General features: G+C 47.4%; 1 protein-coding gene across 4 annotated transcripts in view; it reads right to left on the bottom strand.

The window, feature by feature from the left end:
- Window positions 1-21,898, bottom strand: part of LOC146829464 (phosphatidylinositol-binding clathrin assembly protein-like) — a 704,267-nt gene that overhangs the window by 553,277 nt on the left and 129,092 nt on the right. For all 4 annotated transcript variants that reach the window (XM_085608147.1, XM_085608148.1, XM_085608150.1 and 1 more), the window contains exon 3: window positions 14,101-14,176. In XM_085608147.1, the coding sequence (XP_085464273.1) occupies window positions 14,101-14,176 (76 nt within the window). The remainder of the gene's footprint in view (window positions 1-14,100; window positions 14,177-21,898) is intronic.

Below are 21,898 nucleotides of genomic sequence, written 5' to 3'. Positions count from 1 at the left end.
CGGATTGGGACCACCCCCGGGGCTCGTGGCCCCTCTCCTGGCACGATCTACTGCCCCTGGCGCATGGTGGCTGTCTGGGGGCCCTCCGGTTTACCAGCTTCGTGGGCGGGTTGCAGTCGGCGGTGACCGGGGTGAACCCCGGGTCTCTCCCTGCTGTACGCATACAGGCCCTAACTGTACTGGCGGGGCTGCTCCGTGTTGGGGATCAAACTCCGAGGTTAGGAGGCCGACCGCCACAATGGGGAAAACTGATGCCAAACACGCCAAACAGTCCCGGCTCCCCTTTGAGGCTCCGACCAAAAAATCCCACGCCCCTCCGTCGGGAGACGGCGATTCTGCCGGAGACGGCACAGACGAGGTGGATTGGAAAGCACTCCTTTTGAACATGCAGACCAGCCTCACCTCCATTGACGCCAAGATCGATGGTATGTCGCGCCGCCTGGACTCCGTGGTACACAGACTGGACCGGCACGAGGAGCGGTTTAAGGAGGCGGAACAGCGGGTCTCCGAATTGGAAGATGGCGCAACGGCCACCACGTCCAAGGTCTCGCAGATGGAGCGCTTGCTGAAGGTAATCGCTGAAAAAAATGAGGATTTAGAGGCGAGGTCGCGCCGCAACAACGTACGCCTTATTGGTCTGGCAGAGACTACCGCTGTGGGCAAGATGGAACTTTTTATCGAGAAACTTATCTCCAACCTTTTCGGCGCGGCCGCCTTCTCTCCTCAGCTGGTGGTGGAGCGGGCTCACCGTACTTTGGGCCCTCGCCCCATACCCGGAGCGCCCCCAAGGCCTATAGTCATCCGTTTTTTGAATTATAGGGATCGGGACACCCTTCTGCGACTTGCCAGGGAGAAACAACCAGTCATCTTCGAAAATACCACGCTCTCCTTCTTTCCAGACTTTACACAATCTGTGCAAGAGGCGCGTCGCAAGTTTGGACAGGTCAAGAAACGACTGCTCCACCATGGACTTCAATACTCCATGTTATACCCGGCCAAGCTACGGGTTGTCCATCATGGTAAGCCCCACATATTTCAGGACCCTGCCCAAGTTGAACTGTTTCTGAAAGACCACAAAAGATCTACTGAACTGGCCCACTCCCCCTCGGGGAGTGCGAGATCCCGATCACCCACTTCTGCCCTCGACTGACCGAGGGATCTCCAACTGCCGTTAAGCTCCATTGATGACACTCTTTATGCTGTGCACTGATTTTTGCCTCTGTCTTTTTGCTTTTCTTCTGTGAAGTTAAATTGCTGCTCCACACGTAGCTCTGTGCTCTTGCCGTTATGGTGGAGCTCCCACCTATCAGTCTTATTGATGGTTCCTTGACGATGATTTAACTTGATTGCGCCCTGGCACCAACCTCCCCCTCCCGTATTTCTCCACTGGATCTTGGCTCCAGGGGATAGCGGGTGAGATATCGGGGGAGTGGGATGGCGGGTCTGGACCCCTGGTGTCCCCCATTTGGGTGCTCCCCACTGAGTGAATGACATGTCATTTTGGGTTTGTGCGGGGTGGGGAAGATGCCCGGCATGATTGGGATGTCGGAGTGGGTGGGTGGGTGGGTTCCCAGGGTTTGTCTTACGTTTGTTGTTGTTTTTCAGCATGAGCATTACACGCATATTTGTTGATGTAGCACAGTGTGCCGCCCTTAATAGATGGCTCCATGTCTGGGACAGCCGCCGGGTGGATGTATTAACCTGGGGTTCCCGTGTTTTAGGACCTAGCGCACGCCACACACGCTGAGCCAGGTGGGGGAGGGCTGCTCACCGCTCTTTCTTGGAATGTTCGAGGATTAGGAGACCCGAGGAAGAGGCGGCGAATCCTAGGTGCTTTGGATAGACTTCATGTTCAGGTGGTCTTCCTACAGGAGACACATATGGACCCTCTCCGTAGAGGATCATTTGCTGCTAGATGGGCTGCGCACTCGATTTTCGTGTCATACTCCTCCTATGCAAGGGGCACTGCTATTCTCTTAAAACGTGGGGTTCCTTATGTTCCCCTGGGTACAGCCAAGGATACAGAGGGCCGATATTGTATGGCGTGGGGCAGGATAGGCATTGAGACTATCACCCTGGCCTGCTCTTATGGTCCTAATTGCGATGACCCACGCAGCTTCATTGCTCTTTGGAACAAGATCCGTGAAGTGGGCTCCACGCACCTCATCTGGGGAGGTGACGTCAACGCTGTTTTAGACCCTGCCATGGATAGATCCAACCCCTCTGCTTGCCACTATGATAACACACACAAATACCTGAGAGACATCTGCGACACTCAGGATGTCGTGGACACCTGGCGCCACATACACCCGACCTCCATGGAGGGCACGCACTGGAATACTGCTTATGCCACATGGGCCAGACTAGATTACATTATGGTAAATAGGGCACTGGCCCCCTCCCTGGTCACTGTGCAACACGTAGGCCGCACATTTTCCGACCACTCTCCAGTGCTCGCCAAGTTCCGCTTACCAGACATAATGGGTAGATCCCCGACGTGGCGACTCCAGCCCCATATCTTACTCGATGAACTGTTCAGGTCCGAACTAGGTCAGGAACTAGAAGACTTCCTTTCCCGTAATAAGGGATCGGTAGACCGCGTGGCCACCCTATGGGAAGCACTGAAGGTCACGATTCGCGGTGTCTGCATCTCTAAGAGCTCCGGGGTGTTGAAGGCCCTACGCGCCACACTGCATAATTTGGAATCCACACTACATGCCCTGGAAACTGGCCCAGACTTTGCCGTCAACACAGATGCGCAGGCGAGGTACCGTGCGGCGCTGTCGGAATACACTACTACTGCTGACAGAGAGGCACGCTTCCGGGGCAAATACTTTAAGGCCCGGGCATACGGGGAGGGTGAGCGTCCCGGTAGATCCCTTGCAAGCGCGGTCCGACCACTGCGTGGCTCCAACTTTGTGTTGGAGCTTCAGGGGGAAGAGGGGGTTCCCATACGCGACACACAGTCGCTCCTAGCGGCCTTCACGACACACTACTCTACACTTTACTCCTCCACCAGAGCTGGCGCGCTAGACATGGACGACTACCTAAGAGAACTCACCCTAGGCTGGCTCTCGGATCGTCAGCGTGAGTTCTTGGCGGAACCCATAGGCCTAGACGAGATCAGAGATGCTATCAATCAGATGGCACCTGGAAAGGCCCCTGGTCTGGACGGTTTGCCCATGGATTTCTACAAGGCCTACATGGACATCTTAGCTCCGGTACTCCGAGAAGTTTTTATGGAGGCGCATGAGTCTGGTGCGCTCCCCCCATCAATGCAGGAAGCGCTGATCACTTCCCTACTGAAACCGGGCAAACCACCTTGTTCCTGCGACTCTTACCGCCCCCTCTCTTTAATTAACTGTGACGCAAAAATTCTGGCCAAGGCCCTAGCCAACCGTTTACAGCTGTTACTGGGCGGTCTGGTGCTGTCCGATCAGGCTGGGTTCGTTCCTGGCAGAGCCACTTCCAATAATCTCCGGACGCTTTTCTCCATTATACACAATGTAGACCCGGATTTGCCACTGGTGGCGGTTTTTTTGGACGCCACCAAAGCCTTTGACTCCCTGGAATGGGACTATCTGCATTGTATCCTGCGTAATATGGGATTCCCACTGGGTTTCACACGCTGGATCGATATCCTATATGACCGGCCGATTGCTAGGGTGGGGATAAATGGGCGGATATCGGAGGCTTTCGCGGTCTCGCGTGGACACCCGTCAGGGATGCACCCTATCCCCGTTACTGTTCGCGGTGGCGATGGAGCCGCTGGCTGCCCGGCTCCGACAACATCACCGAGACAAGGCGCTGCGTTGTCTCCAGAGAGAGGTGCTCATCTCCCTATATGCGGATGACATCACCCTATACATCCGGGATCCCGCCACTAACCTACATCCCATCCTTCGGGAGTTTATTCGCTTCGCGGGCATGTCTGGCGTTCATATTAACTGGGGTAAGTCCACCGTCTTTCCCCTCACCGCGGCTGCTCAGCCGTTCCGGCTGGAATACCCCTTACGCTGGGAGGAGGATGAGGTCAGATACCTGGGCATACTTCTCTCTCGTGATCGGGAGGAGTTGATGCGGCTGAACTATGGTCGCACATTTGATCATATCCAGACCTGCGTGGCCAGGTGGATTACACTGCCTCTCTCCCTTGCAGGCCGAGCCTCCCTCATCAAGATGGTGGTTCTTCCTAAGCTCCTCTACCTCTTCCTAAATATCCCGTATTACCCAGGCCGGTCCTTTTTTAAACTCCTGCGCTCTGAGCTTATTCGACTGGTCTGGGGAGGAAAGAGGCCACGTCTCAGTTGGGAGACATTGACTCGCCCTTTCGTGCAGGGGGGATTGGACCTGCCGAACTTTGAGCTGTACTATTATAGCGCACAAGCCCACTTTGTTCATCACTGGATCCACCCCACTCCCTTCCTGCCACAGACAGCTGTGGAGCATTGGCTGGCGGACCCTATCCCACTGACTGGAGCGATATTCAGCGCGCCAGAGACACGAACGACATACCACACCACTATTTCCAGTTCCGTTCTAGCGTAGCGATACATAGCGAAACTCACCCACACGACACTGCTCTATTCCCCGCTGCTTCCCCTGGCCTATCACCCCCTGCTGCCCCTCTTACAAGAACAATTGTTCAAAAACTTTATGGCCAAATTCCATATTAAGACATGGGGGGGATCTTTACAATGATGGCCTCTTCCGCTCCCTCACACATTTATCCGCGGACACTGCCCCAACCTCCATGGACACATTCCTTTATATCAGGCTTAGTAGTGGTATCCGAGCGCTGACGGGGGACTTCCCTAGCGAACCACCCATTTTAGAGCCCCTCCATCAGCTACTTAAGGCTGTCACTCCTTCACACGCAGTCTCCACCCTGTACCACTCATTACGCACTTCACCAGATTCCCTGCCTTGTAGAGCACGGGCCAAATGGGAGGAGGAACTGGGTCAGCCCATAGATGACGAGCTCTGGAGCTATTGCTGCCTGCAAACCGAACAGATCTCCTCCAGCAGTAGGTTTAGGGTGATTCACTATAAATTCCTACATCGGCTATATTGTACTCCGGCGCACATGCACAGGGTGGGCCTCCGGGGGGAGGATCTCTGTTGGCGCTGCCATGCTCCCGCGGCAGACTTCCTTCATATGGCTTGGGGATGCCGTGAATTAGCCACTTACTGGCAGCATGTATATTCCGGCATTTCCGAAATGATTGACGTCCCTCTTGTACCCTCTCCGACGCAGGCGCTATTGGGCTACACCAAAACTATTAAGAGGCCTGTTCGTAGATTTGTCACAATCGCCCTTCTCATGGCTAAGAGACTCGTAGCCTGTAGATGGGGGAGGGGTAGAGCTCCTAAGTTTAAGGATTGGATCAAAGACATGGTTCACTGTCAGGACAATGTACTTCTATATGCAGAGCTCCTCCCTTCCGCATCCAGGCCGATTGACATTTGGGGTCCCCTTCAGACGTATCTGCTGTCACACCCGCAGCCATAACTCCTTTTTTCCACCCCATCATCATTGGCTTTTCATGCAATACAATCGAAGGCTGCGCCCCAACTGAGGAGGCGGAACTTGTTGCGATGCCACTGAGCGGCGAGACCCTGGTCCCCCTCTGCCTCTCTTGTTCTCCTGCATGGTTGGATCTCATGGTACTGCTCTGTTGCGCTATGTGTTGGGGAGGGAGGTGGAGGTGACATTGCACAGTACTGAAGGGCGCCTTTACACTTCCGGTACATACTACTGTGACATGATTACTGACTGCGCAGTCTTCCACGGCAGATATGACCTGTTCTTCGAGTTTACGTCCTACTATCAATGTCTTGTATGCCGCAGCCGGCCCCTAGAGGGTTGTAGGCAGGCAGCTGTGTTCAACCTTAAAATCCACCTCCTACCAAGCCGCCGGCCATTCGATGGTTGTAGGCATGGGGCTGTGTACTGTGTAATCATGCTGAATAAAGGTTTTTTGAAAATAAAAAATAAAAATAAAAATAAAAAAAAAAACTTCTCGTCACAAACCCTGAAGAGACAGCAGCTTTAATGCTGCAGCTAGCAGTCATCTGGTGTTTGGAACCCTTACTAAGCAGAATCTGATGGTATATAATTTTCCCACTGAATTCTGAAGGCGAAAGAACTAAGATAAAATGGCATCAGATGCTCAAAGACCTTGAGGAATTTGACTTTTTATAGGTATGCCTTAATGAAAATCCAGACAGACCCATGTTTCCTTCAGAAGAGAAAACCACTCATTTTTAGGTCTCGATTACGCAGCGCGCATGCGCTGCATAGGAAAAATACCTTTTGGCATCGATTCACTTTCACCCTAAAAACGTGCACGCGTTGCATTGCTTTCAATAGCAACGCGTGCACGTTTGGCAATTTCCTTGCGGAAGCGAGCTTTGGCGCCATGTGATAGCAATTATCGCTCCTAGTGCTGCTCGCTCCCGCAAGGGAAACGCTTTCACTTTTGCCGACATTTTTTTTTTTACTTTCAGCGCGAGGCGATGTCATTTCTGTGAAGGACATTTTGTTAATACTCTCCGTCCGTGCACCACAGTGCGTATCTTACGGCCCTCTCTGTTCTGGAATAAACACAAAGCTGATGTATGCTTACTCTTGGTTCCCCCGGCACGTTTACACGTCTCCGTTAAACCATGCCTCCCCCTTCACCCCTCACCCAGACTGCGCACGTTTTAAATCTTTGCAATAATCAACATACTATTATTTAGCCACCAATAAAATAGGAAAGAACGGCAGAGAGGCCAAAGTGGGCGTCGCTGGGATGGCTAATACAACGCAGTGCGATTCTAGGCACTTTCACATCAAAACTATACGTTCGTCGCTGTGACGTGCAGACTGATGGAAGCAGTGACACTTGGGAGCCAATGATGAAACGAATGCAGAAAGGACTAATATTATTTGCCAAAGATCACAAGTGCGCGTCAAATGGGAAGTAGGAATTTGAGCGAACTATCCTAGTTTCATAGATGTTAACATGTCCACTAGAGGCCAGGATTGCAGGCAATGTAATTACCAATAACAATTATTGTTTTTTTGTACATGTACCACAATGTGCAGAGCGGCATATGGGCCTCTTCGCATTATGCATTGGTGTGATAAATTATTCAACACATTGTCATTTCGGGTCTATGAGAGTGATTCAGACAGCGAATACGCCGTCTACAAAAACAATGGCACCACAAATGTATTTATTATATTGTTTACAGGTGTTTCATGAAGTGCAGACCGAATCTAAGAAGGGCTCGGGGCTTAGCTGAACACTGGAACACATTCCCAGACAAGGCCAAAAGCTGTTATTAGTCTCCTAAATATATGACAAAAGAGTTTTGTTCATTTTTAAACAGCATATTATTATTTAAGCAATATTTGATTCTAGCGCCTCGTAGGCACTGCAGGCATCTGCGCGCTGTGCAGTAACAAGTGTTTCACACATTCTGCAATGACACTATCCCGCGGTGCGCCAGACCCATAGAGTGCCCTCACAGCTAGTAACAGGAAGTTGCGTTTAGAGAGCGAAAGGGACTGAGCGCACCTATTCACTCAGCCGATACTAGAGAACTCGGGTGGCAAAGCAATGCGGTCAGTCCCAATCTATACGTCTCTGGTAAATATCTTCTCTGAATAAGAATAGGTCCCAGAGCTCAGATACAGGGGTCCTAGAATTGTAATGACAAAACGCTGGATGGGTGGGGCAGTGTGGGTGGATGGATGGCTGGCTGGATCATGGATAAAACGGTGGAAGGTTGGGGCAGTGTGGGTAGATGGAAGGCTGGCTGGATCATGGATAAAAGGATGGATGGATGGGTGGGTGGGTGGTGGGATGTTATGCAGGCGAATGAATGACTTGCACAGTGCACCTCTGTTCCAGGGTTTTCTAGCTAGGAGGTCCAAGACCAATGGTATCTTCACACCTTTTTCGGTGGGCTTCAATTTAACAAATCTGCATAAAATGGCAAACATATGTACATACCCACTTTGACTATTTGAGGAAAATACGAAACAGTAAAGGTGCAAGTGGCGTTGTCTGCAAATAGTGCATTGTTTGCAGTTCTATACACGCCGTGCCTCTGAGTACACGCCCAGGCGCACGCAAACACATTTCACACTCAGTGCACAGGAGGCCCATCCTCCGACCTGCCAGTTGAGGGAAACTGCGTGTACAGAGCTCCACAAGACACTACACACCTGCCCAGTGTGTGACGCCCAGCCACCTCGCGCGTACAGGAGGCCAGTGCTTAATTTGTAAACTAAAACGTACCAGGGCCCTTGTCAGGAGGCCACTGCAAATTCCTTCACCCATTGCCCCTGCTGCCAATGACAGTACAAACACAACAACTAACCATCACACTCCTACAAGTGGGACAATTGGGGTTATTCCGCGCCCCTAAAGCTACAAGAATGGCTTGGGCGGCAGGTATGAGTCGTTTTCAGTGTACACTGAATTAACAAACTACTGTTGCTATGCTCATCTCTAAAATAGACAGACAGTGCAACCATGTGCCAGACTGTCTTACGCTCCGGTGTGGACGATGAAGTCCCAGTGCCAGGCACCGCAAACAACGGACTCAAATGAAGCACTGCAGGACGTTACCCTCTGGATACACGGGACCCCGCTTCACTGGAGAGAGGTGCGCGCACAGATGTCCACAGTACCGACACCGCCACACGCACAGTGCGTACAACGTAAACACACGGTCCACACTCAAGTGTTCAAGAGACTGACCCAACGTCGGGATGTCGGCTGAAGGATGCCATGAGAGCACAAAGAGACAGAATGGGGGTCTCACTCAATCCCTGGGGGGCGTGAGGGGCGTTGGTGACTCTGCTCATCTTCAAGGGTCTGGAGACAGAGTCATTTGGGGAGAATCCGAGCAGACGAAGAGGAAGAAGGCCCGCACTAGGCTTTAGGCCCGGGCCTCCCCGGACACTCGAAACCAGCTCTCTAAACCCGACCCTCTGCTTCGGGGTGAGTGATGCGCTAATGCTATCGGGCCTCAGATAAGGGAAGGATGTTTTGGTTGGTGGGAGACTCCGGGGAGGCTGATATTTCTTCAAGGGAGGGCACCCGACCCCCACGCTGTCTGCTGGCACCGCTGCATCATACATGTCACTTATCCATCCGCATGTGTTCCCTTGTTCACGGGTTTTCATGTGCCCGTGATCTGTTGAATAAGTCACTGCGGGGAAACAGCTCGACAGGCTTTGCTCCTGCTGCAGATATGGTAAAGAGGGCACGCCATCCAATTAACAGGTATTGCCGAGCCAGAGTCAAGTTTGGCACCAGTTTTAAGAGCCATGGCCAGACTGGGAACCCGAAGCAGCCCTGGCAAATTTTGTCACACCATTCCGCTTACGGTTCAAAAATATTTCTAGAACTGGATATAAAAACCCAGCACAGATTTGGAGAACCAAGTCGCTGGAGACAGATGTTTCTGGGGTTTTCGTTTTGGGGAACAGATGTTTCTGGGCCTGGGGTTTGCGTTTTGGGGAGACAGATATTTCTGGGGTTTGCGTTTTTGGGGGTACCACGGCTTTGAAATGTTTTTGAGCCTTGCATTGGTACAGCGTCATTTAATTAATGTTGGGGATTAAAAAGCAGCGGTCACATCTGTTGATGGGTTTACAGCTTCCCCCCTTTCATCCACGTACTTTGTTCTTTCAGTCGGCTGTGGTTTGCATGTATAACGTCTGCTCTGCTGCTCAGGTAGGATGTCATTCCTTTTGCAGTTTCAAATATGATTTGACGTGGTTGTGGTCTGCAAAGTTGCCGTGACAACCACGAACTAGTCTTTGTTTGTCCAAACAAGCAGTATATTTTTGACCTGGCAGCTTTTAATCAGTGTTTACCAACATGGCTCGTAAATACAATTGTGGCTGGCATTTGGTGTGGTCTGTGAGCTGAAAGGGAGGCAGTGATCAGTGCAGAAGGCTCGGTGCTGTCGGCGGAGTTTCATATGTGTGTAGGTGTGCAGCCTTGGCGCTGCATCAGACACTCATCACACCTAAGGCTTCAACCTGTGACTTGCTGCTCCAAATCACGCGCGTGTGAACCCATCTCACTTATTTACACTATTATTCACAGCCGCCTGTGACTGCTGAATACCTTTGAGCCATATCCAACGTGGGCTGCAAATGGCACGACTAAGGTCATGTGTGTGTTTGACGGGGGTCACCATTCTAAACTTTTGCCTAGTGTTCTGATGTTCATAGATGTTGTAACACCCAGGAAAATGTGTTGCATGGCTAAAAACTTATAAGGTCCCAAAGGCGTCCGAGACCTATTGGCTATGCCAATGCTTGTTTAGGTCGAGCCTGGGCAGCGCATATGCTGCTCTGCGAGCCCTGCTGTATTCAGGTAGGGACTTGAAGATCCGCCCACTCCCCGCCCATATTTCTCATCGACTTGTGGCATTGTCACTGTAAACTGTGGCTGTTCATTGGTCAATAGCTTTAGTAGTCCCAGCTTCATACCGCCTTATATCATTTTGTAACCTCCCATGGCGACACCCGGTTACATGTGTTGTTACTCAGTAGGCTTTAAATACAGCCTCTGAGCACTATTATCTCAAATTGCTTTGTCCTGCCTGCACTCAAATAGCTTTGTCCTGCCTGCTGTTGCAGGTAGGATACGCTCTCTCCTAATGCTTCTTTTTTTATAGCACATTCGCAATGCATAAGGTCTCACATTTGCGAGAGTTTAAGCTGTTGGCATTGTAAATGACAATGCCTTTTATTTATCGGTTTTAAAAACAACACATAAATAAAAGGCATTGTCATTTACAATGCCAATAGCTCAAACTCTTGTAAATGAGAGACCTATTGCATTGCAAATGTTTGTTAACTACAGCTAGCTATTTTCTTGGAGTGGCAGACTGTCCTTTTTACTGTTAGAGCCATTCAAGCATAATCATTAATGTCCAAAGAATATGAAAAAACTAGGTTCCAAAGGATTGTAATTTTTCTTAAACATATTATATATTATCTGTACTATACCAATTTGGGTAATATGTTATGCTTGTACTCATTATGTTATATGTATTGTAATACAATGAATTATGCTTTACTATGTTATGCATCCTGTATGACGCAAGGCCTATGCATCTATGAACAGTTCTATGTTAATTTAAATGCTAATAACATTTTAGAACACAAAACATACCTCTATGGCTTAATAGATAATTTAGTCTCAAACACCAAGCAACTAGTTAAGACTTCCTGGACCTCAAGAGACTCAGATCTAGAATCTGATCTGAACCTCTGGCGGCAGCAAGCCTGATAACTAGTGGTGTGAAATCTAGAGGAGTTACAGTCTGGCAGCACACAATTCTATCAATGAATTACACAAATCTAGTTTGCATGACTACAGGAGATCAGGAATCACTGTCACAATGGCTGCATGCAACCCTACATGAAAAATCTAGAGTGCTATAAACTGGTTCAGCCTCCTGAATGTGTACTTGTCTTGCTGTATAGGGTAAAGAAGTGTCTTCTGGGGCCTTGAAAACATCTGTGAAGGTCACTAGTATGTAGCAGAAAAGACGGGAGAAGAGTAGCAACATCAAAACTCACACATTCTGTGTTTCAGGCTAGCGTTCCAGCCATTAAACCCATAAAAGACAATGCAGCATGGACTAAGGCTTCAAGGCCCTCATATAGCATATACACCTGTTTCTACCTGGAATATCAATATATCCTCCAGGTAACATCAACCTTTTCTGAGGTTTTGAAGGGCAATAACCTTGATGCCAAGGGGCCTTTCATTCAGGCCAATACCCTTCTAGGTAGAGGACCCCTCATCAACACGAAGGTCTTCTTGGGAGGCCAGAGGAAAGACAGAAAGATCCAGAAGGACCTTTTTCTGAGGTATGAGAGAGAAGGAATAAAGGATTTCAGTATGGCCATAACTCCTTCATTGCCCATTTCCTGCACTGTCCCTTAGAAAGTTGTGGAAGGTAGCCAACTCTGGAAAGCCATACGAACCCACAAAAGAATGGCTATTATATTTTACTTTAGAATTCCCAGATCTATGGAATACAAAAAAACATTTTCTCCTCAGAAAAAATGCACAGATCGAGAAATTGGTGAAAACCATGAGAATTTATCACAAAGTCCCCACAAGCAAACAGGGGTTTTCAATGACAGAGAAAAAATAGAGAAAACAGGGGTTTAAAAGCAACACTTACCTGATGATTTCAGTCCCATTTAAATACTTAAAGATGAGCAGTGAAGCATACAAATGCCACACAAACCAGATGTATGCAAATAAAAGAAACAAAAGGACAGAGCTCCTTGTTTTGGAATCCTTGTCACAGAGTTGGGGGAAAAAACGAGACGAATAACAACTGTGTTGCATGCTAGGATTGTAGTGGTCATAGGAAGCCTCAAAGTTACAGTGGAGTTCTCTATAAGCGACTGCATGCCAATGACAATCTTTCCCATTCACTTTCTCTATGGGAAACTGCAAGCAAATGACCAACTTTTCCATATGTTTTTTGCTGTTTAAAAAAAGAGAACGTGAAAAGGGGTTGGGCCTGCCAAAATGCAGTATGTGTTTTAGCCAAGTTTTTCATTTTAGGATTAGGTTTTTTGTTGTTTCTGACAACCTTTACAAAGGAATTTTGTTTGGATATCTTTATAGAGTTTGCACTCTGTTTTACAACACATAGCAGGATACTGAGAATGGGCAGGAGAGTTCAGTGTATAAGAAATTTAATGAAGATACCTTGATAGATAACTGTACGCCCTGTATTGTGCACACCATACAAATCAGAGTAACTGAACATGAGACACTAGGAAGCATATGGCAAAGCCTTTTACCTGACCCCATCTGTTTCCGGACTTTCCATCCCAGTGGCATGGAAAGATGTGAGGAGCTTGAGCAGCGTTGGGTTTGTCACGAGGAACGTGCATAGGAGAGGAAAAAATTATTTACCTTAACAGTAATTTTGAAACTTGAGACTACTCTAGATTCACATGTGAATTAGTCTGCCATCTAGTGACTGGATTTGGAGAAAAAGGTCATAAAATTTCAATAATCGTGTTTTGGGGCCTGGACACAGTCAGTCTATTTACAGCCGTAAGCACACAATGTCATACTGCAAGAGCCTGGTTGGATATAGGCTCAGTACTAGTGTCAGGGTTGTTGTCCAGTCCTCCTAAGTGAGTCCTCTTGCACGAAAGGGACCCAAGCAGAGAATGCACAGGAGAACCAGGGACCCCTAAAGGACCAGCAGGTGTGGTTCGATCCAAACTATTGATAACATCTGGACTAACAGGGTTTGTGGGACAGATACCTTGTGCTGGTCCTCAGGATGCTGCGCCAGAGACTGTAAGAGTTGCATCAGACACTGAGACAGCACCAGAGATTGCAAAAGGTGTACCAGAGGACCGCAGATATCTCTCTAGCCTTCAATTTAGAGTAAGAGCATGCAGGTCCTAGCTCTTCTGTCTGGGACGCCCTTCTACAAGACTGCTCATTATTTGTGTAACAGGTTAGTAGTCTTAAACACTTAAACAAAAATATCAGTGCTACACTCCAGATGCAGATGTAAACGTGCAGGAGATCTGATAACATTACTCTTTTAGGATTTGCCTGGGTATCTCTGTAGAATTACATACTTTGGAAGCAGCGCATATCAGCACAAAATTATTGTGGGGAATATAAGCCTAGGGCATTTCTCTTAAAGCACAAAACCTTTTGTTTTTCGAGTGAAAGGAGGAGGATAATAAAACAGTAACGGTTACCGTCCATCTGTCGAGGATGTCGTGTAACTTGACATAAGGATGGGTAACTGTACAAAGGCGACGCTGAAATAGTGTATAATGTAGAGCACCAGATGTTTTAACAAACCCAGCAAATATATGAATATTAAAAACTTATCAAATTATATTTAATGGGTGATCAACTCCCACTTTAAAACAGGCCTGGAGTTAAACCCCCATTAAGTGTTCAGCACCATTTTTAGACATTTCATTAAAATACTGCTTTATGCTATGTACAAATGTGCACAGTTAGCAAGGTCTCATATGTATATCGCCTAAATAGAAGAAAAAAAAAATCTTACCCTGCATGGCACCTTTATCCAAAAAGTTATTTAGATTAAACAATGTATTCCTCGACGCAAGATACTGAATAAATCTCTGTGGATAAAAATAAAAAACAGAATAAGATGGTTTACATTTCCTTTTAAAAGGCACAGCTGTTTAAATTAACCAAAAAATGACGATATGAAAAAAGATACTAAATCAACCGAAAGCGATAAGGGGGGAAATGTATTCTCGTGCAAGAAATAATGAAACCTTAATAAGCACACTAACTGCAACTGCAATCCATATCAACGTACACAAATTTACATTTCTTTTCACAATTCGAGAATACATTGGTTTTTGGGGGGGAGGGGGAAATCACAGATAAACGAGTTTTTAACAACTTGTGTTTTTGCTTTTTAAATGTTAGCACTTCTAATTACAAAAACAGAAATAGGGAACCTGAAAAGGACAATGAGAAGAAGTAACCATTTAAAAATGGGTCAAATATACCATAGTACAATAACTGGGAGACAGTCTCAGCCTTGCCATGTAATCACAGGCGCGCCATGTAATCACAGCCTCTGAGACCACACATAGTCCTCACCTTCTCTCAAGAAGGTTATGCAAAGTAACCTTGTTTCAGCATAAAAAAGGAAAATGCTACTTACCCAGTATGCATCTGTTCTTGGGATAAAGAGCTATGCATGCTATGCATAGATCGCCATCTAGTGTTGGGACCAGACGTTTGCACTTTGTTTTTGATCAAAGAAGTCTTTCCAGTCACGAGGTAGGTGACTCCTCCTTTCGGTGATAGTGCGCATGGGCATCGACTCCATCCTTAGATTCTTTTGCCACAGAGGGTGATGATGGAGTTATTAAGAGTGGTAAAGAGAGATTTCCATGTATATTGTATCTAAGTAAGATGTTACTGCAACAGGTAAAGGTACCCAGGGAGGTGCATATGACTACAGCTCTATCTGCCAAGAACAGATGCATACTGGGTAAGTAGCATTTTCCATTCGAGACATATGAGCTGCAGATCATATGCTATGCATAGACTATGTGGCAGTTATCTCCCAAAGCAGTGGCTAACCTGTAGCTGATGCAGTAGTCTATAATAGTGTCCGTAAAACTGCCTGGCCCACACTAGCTGTCTTGCTAACACATTTACACAATAGTGTTTTGTGAATGTGTGTGGTGTAGACCATGTTGCAGCTTTGCAGATGTCATCTATGGGTATATTTCCTGAGAATGCCATAGAAGCCCCCATTTTGCGTGTAGAGTGCACTCTAGGGGGAATTGTTAACGTGCGTTTTGCTTTTGCATAGCATATATGAATGCACTTAACTATCTACCTTGCAATACCGGATTTTGATATCGGATTGCATTTATGTGGTGGAGCAAAAGCAACAAAAAGTTGCTGGGTCTTCCAGAAAGGTTTTGTCCTTTCAATGTAGTATAGTAATGCTCTTTTGACATCTAAGGTGTGAAGAGCACCTTCTGCCAGAATCTGGTTGAGGAAAGAAGACAGGTAACTCAACAGATTGGTTGATGTGAAAGGTAGAAATGACTTTAGGTAAAAATTTGGGGTTAGTCCTCAAACCACTTTGTTTTGGTGTGTTTATAAAAATGGTTCTTGTATGGTTAGCGCTTGAAGCTCACCCAATATTCTCAGAGATGTGATGGCTATGAGGAAGGCTACCTTCCAAGTGAGAAATTGTAGTTCACATTTGTGCAATGGCTCAAAGGGTGGACCCATTAGTCTTGTAAGAACGATGTTGAGTTTCCACACTGGAGAAGGTGGAAGTCTAGGGGAATGACTCTTAAGTCCTTCCATAAATGCTTTAACAGCAGGCTCTCTAAAGAGAGACAAATGCTGTCTGTTTTGCAGATATGCAGCTATTGCAGCAAGATCCAAGCGTATGGATGTCTAACCTACGTTAGAGCACTATAGATGTCATAGATAACAAATGATGTTCTGTATTGAAGCGCCAAATGGATTGATTTGATTGCTGTCACAGTAAATCAAAAACCTCTTCCACTTTGCTGCATAGCATGCTCTTGTGGTGAGGCGCCCAGCCTCTTTGATGATATTCATGCAGTCTAGGATTTCAGGTGCCAGATTGCAAGGTTGAGATGGCTGGGATCTGGATGTTTTATCTCTCCATGGTTCTGAGTGAGGAAAGTGGGAGTAAGGTGTAGTTTTTGGTGAGGAATTACGGATAACTGTAACAGAGTTGTGAACCAGGGTTGACGGGCCCATGTGGGAGTAATTAGGATTAGTGTCAGGGACTGTTGTGTGAGCTTCCGAACCACTTATGGAATGAGTGGGAGAGGCGGAAAACCGTAAGCAAATATCCCTGACCAGTTCATCAATAGTGCATTGGCTTTGGACAATGGATGTGGATACCTGGATGCAAAGTTTGGGCATTTTGCATTTAGGTGGGTGGCGACAGATCTATCTCTGGAAATCCCCACATTTGGAAGAATGGGAGTAGAACCGGAGGGGGGAGTTCCCATTCGTGGATTTGTTGTCGTTGACGACTGAGCAGATCTGCAATCTGGTTGTTCACTCCTGGAAGGTGTTCTGCAAGGAAATATATTTTGTGAAGTATGGACCATCTCCAGATGCTCTGGGCTAGTGTGAGTGCATGTCCCCCCGTTTTTGTATGTAATACATTGCCGTTATGTTGTCTGTACGAATCTGGACAGCTTTGCTTACCAGATTACGATGAAATGCTTTCAAAGCTAGAAAAATTGCTAGCAGTTCCAGATGGTGTGAGAAAGTGCCATCTTTCTTGCATGGTATGCCCCCACTTTATGCTGAATTGCTGAATGTACTTTGACTGAGTGTGCCCTGGGCTCCTGCCAATCAGGTGCCCAGGGCCTATGTTCCTTCCCTAAAAACTGTGCTGAAACCTAAACCTCAAATTAGCAAACCCTGGCCACATGTCAGCCCCTGGTAAATGTACACTAGGTACCCAGGGCCTTGTGACCAGGGATGGCCCCTAAGGGCTGCAGCACTTATTATGCCCCCCTTAGAGGCCCTGTACCCTGACACACACACACACACACACACACACACACTGCCCTTGCAGGCTTAGTGTCTGGGTATAGAACAAAACAGAGAGTCAACATGGCACACATCCCTCTGTGCCATGCCCACAACACACACTGCCCTGGCATACATCGGCCACCCCTCTAGCTGGGTGCCCTATGCCAGTGGTGTGGGTACAGGAGCATGAGCCCTGTGCCCCTACAGTACCCAGGTCCATTTCTGGGCACTGTAAGTGCAGTGCTGCCATTTAAGAGTATATGGTGCTGGGAGATCAACAACACGAACTCCACAGCACCATGATGGCTCCACTGAAGACTGAGAAGTTTGGTATCAAACTTCTCAGCATATTAAACCCGCACTGATGCCAGTGCAGGATTTAATGTACAATGCACGACAGAGGGCATCTTAGAGATGCCCCCTGAACCGAACCTACAATCCACGTCTTGTCTGAGGGCGCTGCCTAGGCTGCCACACAGCAGACATGTTGCTGGACCCCTGGGTAGAGAGCCATCCGCTCTCCTGGGCCTGCAACAATGCACATCCTGGGCGAGGTGCTAGGTCTCCTCCCCCAGGATGGGCAGGGGAAGCTTCAAAGGCGTGCCGCATTTGTGAGCTTCTCCAGGCCACTTGCTGTACTCAGCAACTGGCCCCTACCGATTCTAAACCCCCACTCTGGCGGGAAGACTGGCCGGAAACCCCAAGGAAGGACAGGGGGTGTGCCAGCCTCTGCCAACCCCACCCCTCAGGTGGGGGAGGCGAGGTGAAGCACATCTCCGGGCTCTCGCCATCTTGAAGATGTGGAGCCCTGCCCAATCAGGACTAGGCCACTGCCCCCCTCCCACAGGAGGGTGGCAGGATAGGGGGTGTACCCACCCCAGGGCAGGGACCCAGTGGTCCCTGCCCTTTACCTACCTGTAATGCCCCTAAAGTTAGTATTTAGGGGCACCCTGAACCTTCCTTCCTCAGATCCAGATTCCGAAACAGCAAAGAAGATCAAGAAGCAAGAAGACCTGCTGTGCAGCTGCTAAGAATAGGAAGACACCAAATGCTTTGGCCCCAGCCCTACCGGCCTGTCGACCCTCGAACCTGCTCCTGCTAAACTCCGGCATCTCCAGTGGCCAGTAACCTCACAAACCCCGGAGGACCTGGCTACCTTGTGACTCTAAGCAACTGGGACTCCCACGAGCAGTGGCAATGCTCAAAGCAAGTAACTGACCCCTGGCATCACCCAAGAACCGCGAACCCTGCACACTCTGCACCCGCCAAGCCTGGCCTGTGCTGGAGTGGACAAAGACCCCGAGGACGTCCCCCTGGCGATTGTGACCCCGAATCCAGCACCCAAAGACCCACCTCGATGCTCCTGACGACGCCTGCAGCCTCAGAACCAGGGACCCCTCCAACCGCGACCAGCCAAGGGTAAGATTTCCTGACCCCTGTGCCCAACTCCTGGGTGCCTACCTATCCTCCAACTACCCAACTTACCTCTCGAAGTTGTGGTCACACCTGAAGAATCTTCGGCCCCGAGCTTGCAGCCTTTGTTCGTTTTTGAGCTTCTCCATTGCAATCCATTGAGCACCCGAAGGCTCAAAAGCACCCGGCACCCAGCCGCCCGAGTGCCCCTGGCAGTGCAGTCTCTACTCTACTTCCCCATTTGCCCTGAGCAAGTGACCAGGAACCCAGCTCCCACAGCCGCGTGGCCTGCCAGCCAGCAGCCACCAACCAACCAAGGGCCCCCTGCCTCCCATAGGATAACTCTGGGTCTAACTCACTCTGCACCCGGCTGCCCCTGTGCCGCTGAGGGTGTAACAACTGTACTGACCTGACCCTGGAAGCCCCCTGAGTCTATGCCCAGAACCTTAACTCTGCCAGTCGAGCACTTACCCAAAAGCCAATGACTCTTTTCTTCCATAGGGTAACCTTGACTGGTTTCACTTGGAAATTCTTCTAAGTGTGGAGTTTCTAAACTTTAAAATATTCACCTAAAATCAACCGAGAAACGAAAACGAAAATACTCACCTGCTATCAGGAGAGATCCCAGTGCTGGATCTTGGTGCCCAGCACTGACCCGGAAAAGTAATTACAACCATACTTACCGCTTACCCAATTTTCTTCCTTAGGAAACCATCGACTGTTTTCTGTGAAATTTCTTCTAAGTGTCGATTTTTGCAAACTACAAATATTCTTTAAAAATCGCACCAACTGTGAAAACGTAATTACTTACCTGTTTTAGATAGATGTCCCAGTGCTGAACCTAGGAGTCCAGCACTGGATTACAAAAGTAACGTGAACATACTTTACCTGCAACTTGAATTTCCTTCGATAGGATGACATTGCCTGGTTTTTGCCGAAAAAGTTTCCAAGTGTCGATTTTGCAAACTTACAAATATTCGTTAAAAATCGCCTGTACAACCTAAACGCATAAGGCTCATGTTATGGAATGCCTTGATCTTACGATTGTGACTCACTGGCTTCAGTTTGATATTTTTAGAAAAATATTCTACATTGATTTTATTAATTCTAAAAGGTTTGAAGAATAAACTAAGATTTTGTTTTTAAGCCAGTCATTGAAGAAATAACCATAAACTAAGATGTTGTTTTTAAGCCAGTCATTGAAGAAATAATCAGTGGTTTGGTAAGGACCTGCGACCACACAGGAAATATAAATATTCCCTCAAATTCAGTAACTACCAAAAATCTCCCTTTTCCAGCTCAGTATTTTATTTTCTTGCACTGCTAACACCTGATGCCTGTCAGATGTCATCAGGTTTATTTGCTCATATTTCTATACTCACTATTTCCTTGCTGATCTTAATTACTGATGTAACAATGTGTGTGTCAAAATTAAGCAAATAATTATGTTAATTTTAGCTCTCTTACCATTACTGTTTATCGTTCCCTTGTAATGAATAATAATATGACATGCAAACTGTAACAAGCATTGGCATAGCCAATAGGTCTCGCCTTTGGGACCTTATAAGTGTTTAGCCATGCAACAGTTGCATAACTAAATACTTACAAGGTCCCAAAAGCGAGACCTATTGGCTATGCCAAGCGGCCGCAAAAGTGAAAGTGATCGCAGTCACGATCAAGCATCAAAGCAGCCGTGCGAGTAATCGCGGTTAAGCGCGGCGCGCGCGCCCGCGCACATGCACTGTACCTCTAGGCTGGCCTGGTAGCACTTTTTGGAGCCCTCTCAATAAGTCTCGCCAGAAGAGCGTATGCGCTGGGTCAGGCGAGACCTAAAAATATTGCATACTGCTATGACCCCTTTGGATCTTACCTGCGCCAAACATAATTCCAAAATATAAAAAATAACTCACAACCTTCTCCTTTAACTCTTCACATTCATTCATGTTGACACTCAGCATGAACAAATATGGAAATAACCACCTTATGGTACGGACGCTTAGCATCACTTTAGCAATCTCATATCAACCATTTACACCTCTGGACTAATTTTCCTTTTATTTGTCACACACAACAAATTAAATTGTCTCAAAGTGTCTTGATCTACTCCGCTTTCCATCTTAGAAATTACAGTGCATCATTTCTTCGAGGGACGTGAACAGAAGACTCATGAACTGAACAAGGATGTCTTGACCACCTTTCCGAAGATTAGAATGGGGTGCATGTGTTTAACATCCACTCACTTGGTGTTTCAGTTCAAAATGGTGAACAAAGCAAACGCAAGGAGATGATGGACGGCGCGCTTAAACTTTTTAGACACTCACCCCCAGTCACAGATCTGGGTTAAATCCATCATCGTTCTTTAGTTCACTTTGCCACCTCAGTTCAGACCCAGCTATACGCAAATCAGTCTTGACCCTGTACCTCATGGGAACAGTCCAGCCCACACTGCCATGCCAGGTCTTCCCTGAACTGGAAACATGCATCCTGGGACCAGTTCAGGAGTAACACCCCTCATCGGTTCAAAATGGTATCAGCTTTTGGCTGGTACCATGGCAATTTCTCTTGTACATAGACTTGTGCATTTCCTCACCATACATACCAGCCTAAATGTTGCTATTGGCAGACAATGGATAGAAACTAATCAGCCATATTTTTAATGAATTGATAAGGATGACTATTATACACCATGCTGTTACACCAAAGGGTGTCTTTGTGCTAGGAAGAGCCAACTGCAGAACTATGTAAAAAGGAGAGAGGAACTGCAGTTAAAAGGGCCAAACCTTGAGCTTTTTTTAAAGATACAGGACAAGATGGATCTACGGTCCATAGGTGCGATTTCCAGTGAGTGGCTGCTAAAGAGGGGAAAAAATGCAGCCTTCTATGCAACTCCGAGACATGTTAAGCAGATTGATTTTTGGTGCACGGAGACGTGTGGAACAGTAGGACTAAATTTTGTCACAAATGTAAACTGGGGCAGAGTTGAAAAGCCCTTTGTGTAACAAGCATAACCTTTTAAAAACTGGATGAAGTGAAGACTTCAGAATTGTGAAGATTACACAAGGACAGTTTCTTGAGGACTCAATAGAGTTCACATAAAAATCTGCCCAAATCATGCTCATTAGTCACTGATAACCTTTAATGGCTTACCTTCTATGAAAACTGATTGAGTCATAAGCTTTTGCCAAATTCATTTTAGGCATTTACAGGGTAGTTTAGCACTGTGAATGTCATTAGTGTACCAGGGAGCTTGGGATGAACGCAGATGGGAATGGTCAACTTTCAGCAGAGCTAACGTAGAGGTGATCTCAGTATTTAAGAGCGGACGCGGTACAACCTGAACACACACTCACCTATTTAACTTCAGA

Source organism: Triturus cristatus, chromosome 5_2, assembly GCF_964204655.1.
Source record: "Triturus cristatus chromosome 5_2, aTriCri1.1, whole genome shotgun sequence".
Taxonomy (NCBI): Eukaryota; Metazoa; Chordata; class Amphibia; order Caudata; family Salamandridae; genus Triturus; species Triturus cristatus.
This window is presented reverse-complemented; position numbering and strand designations above follow the sequence as displayed.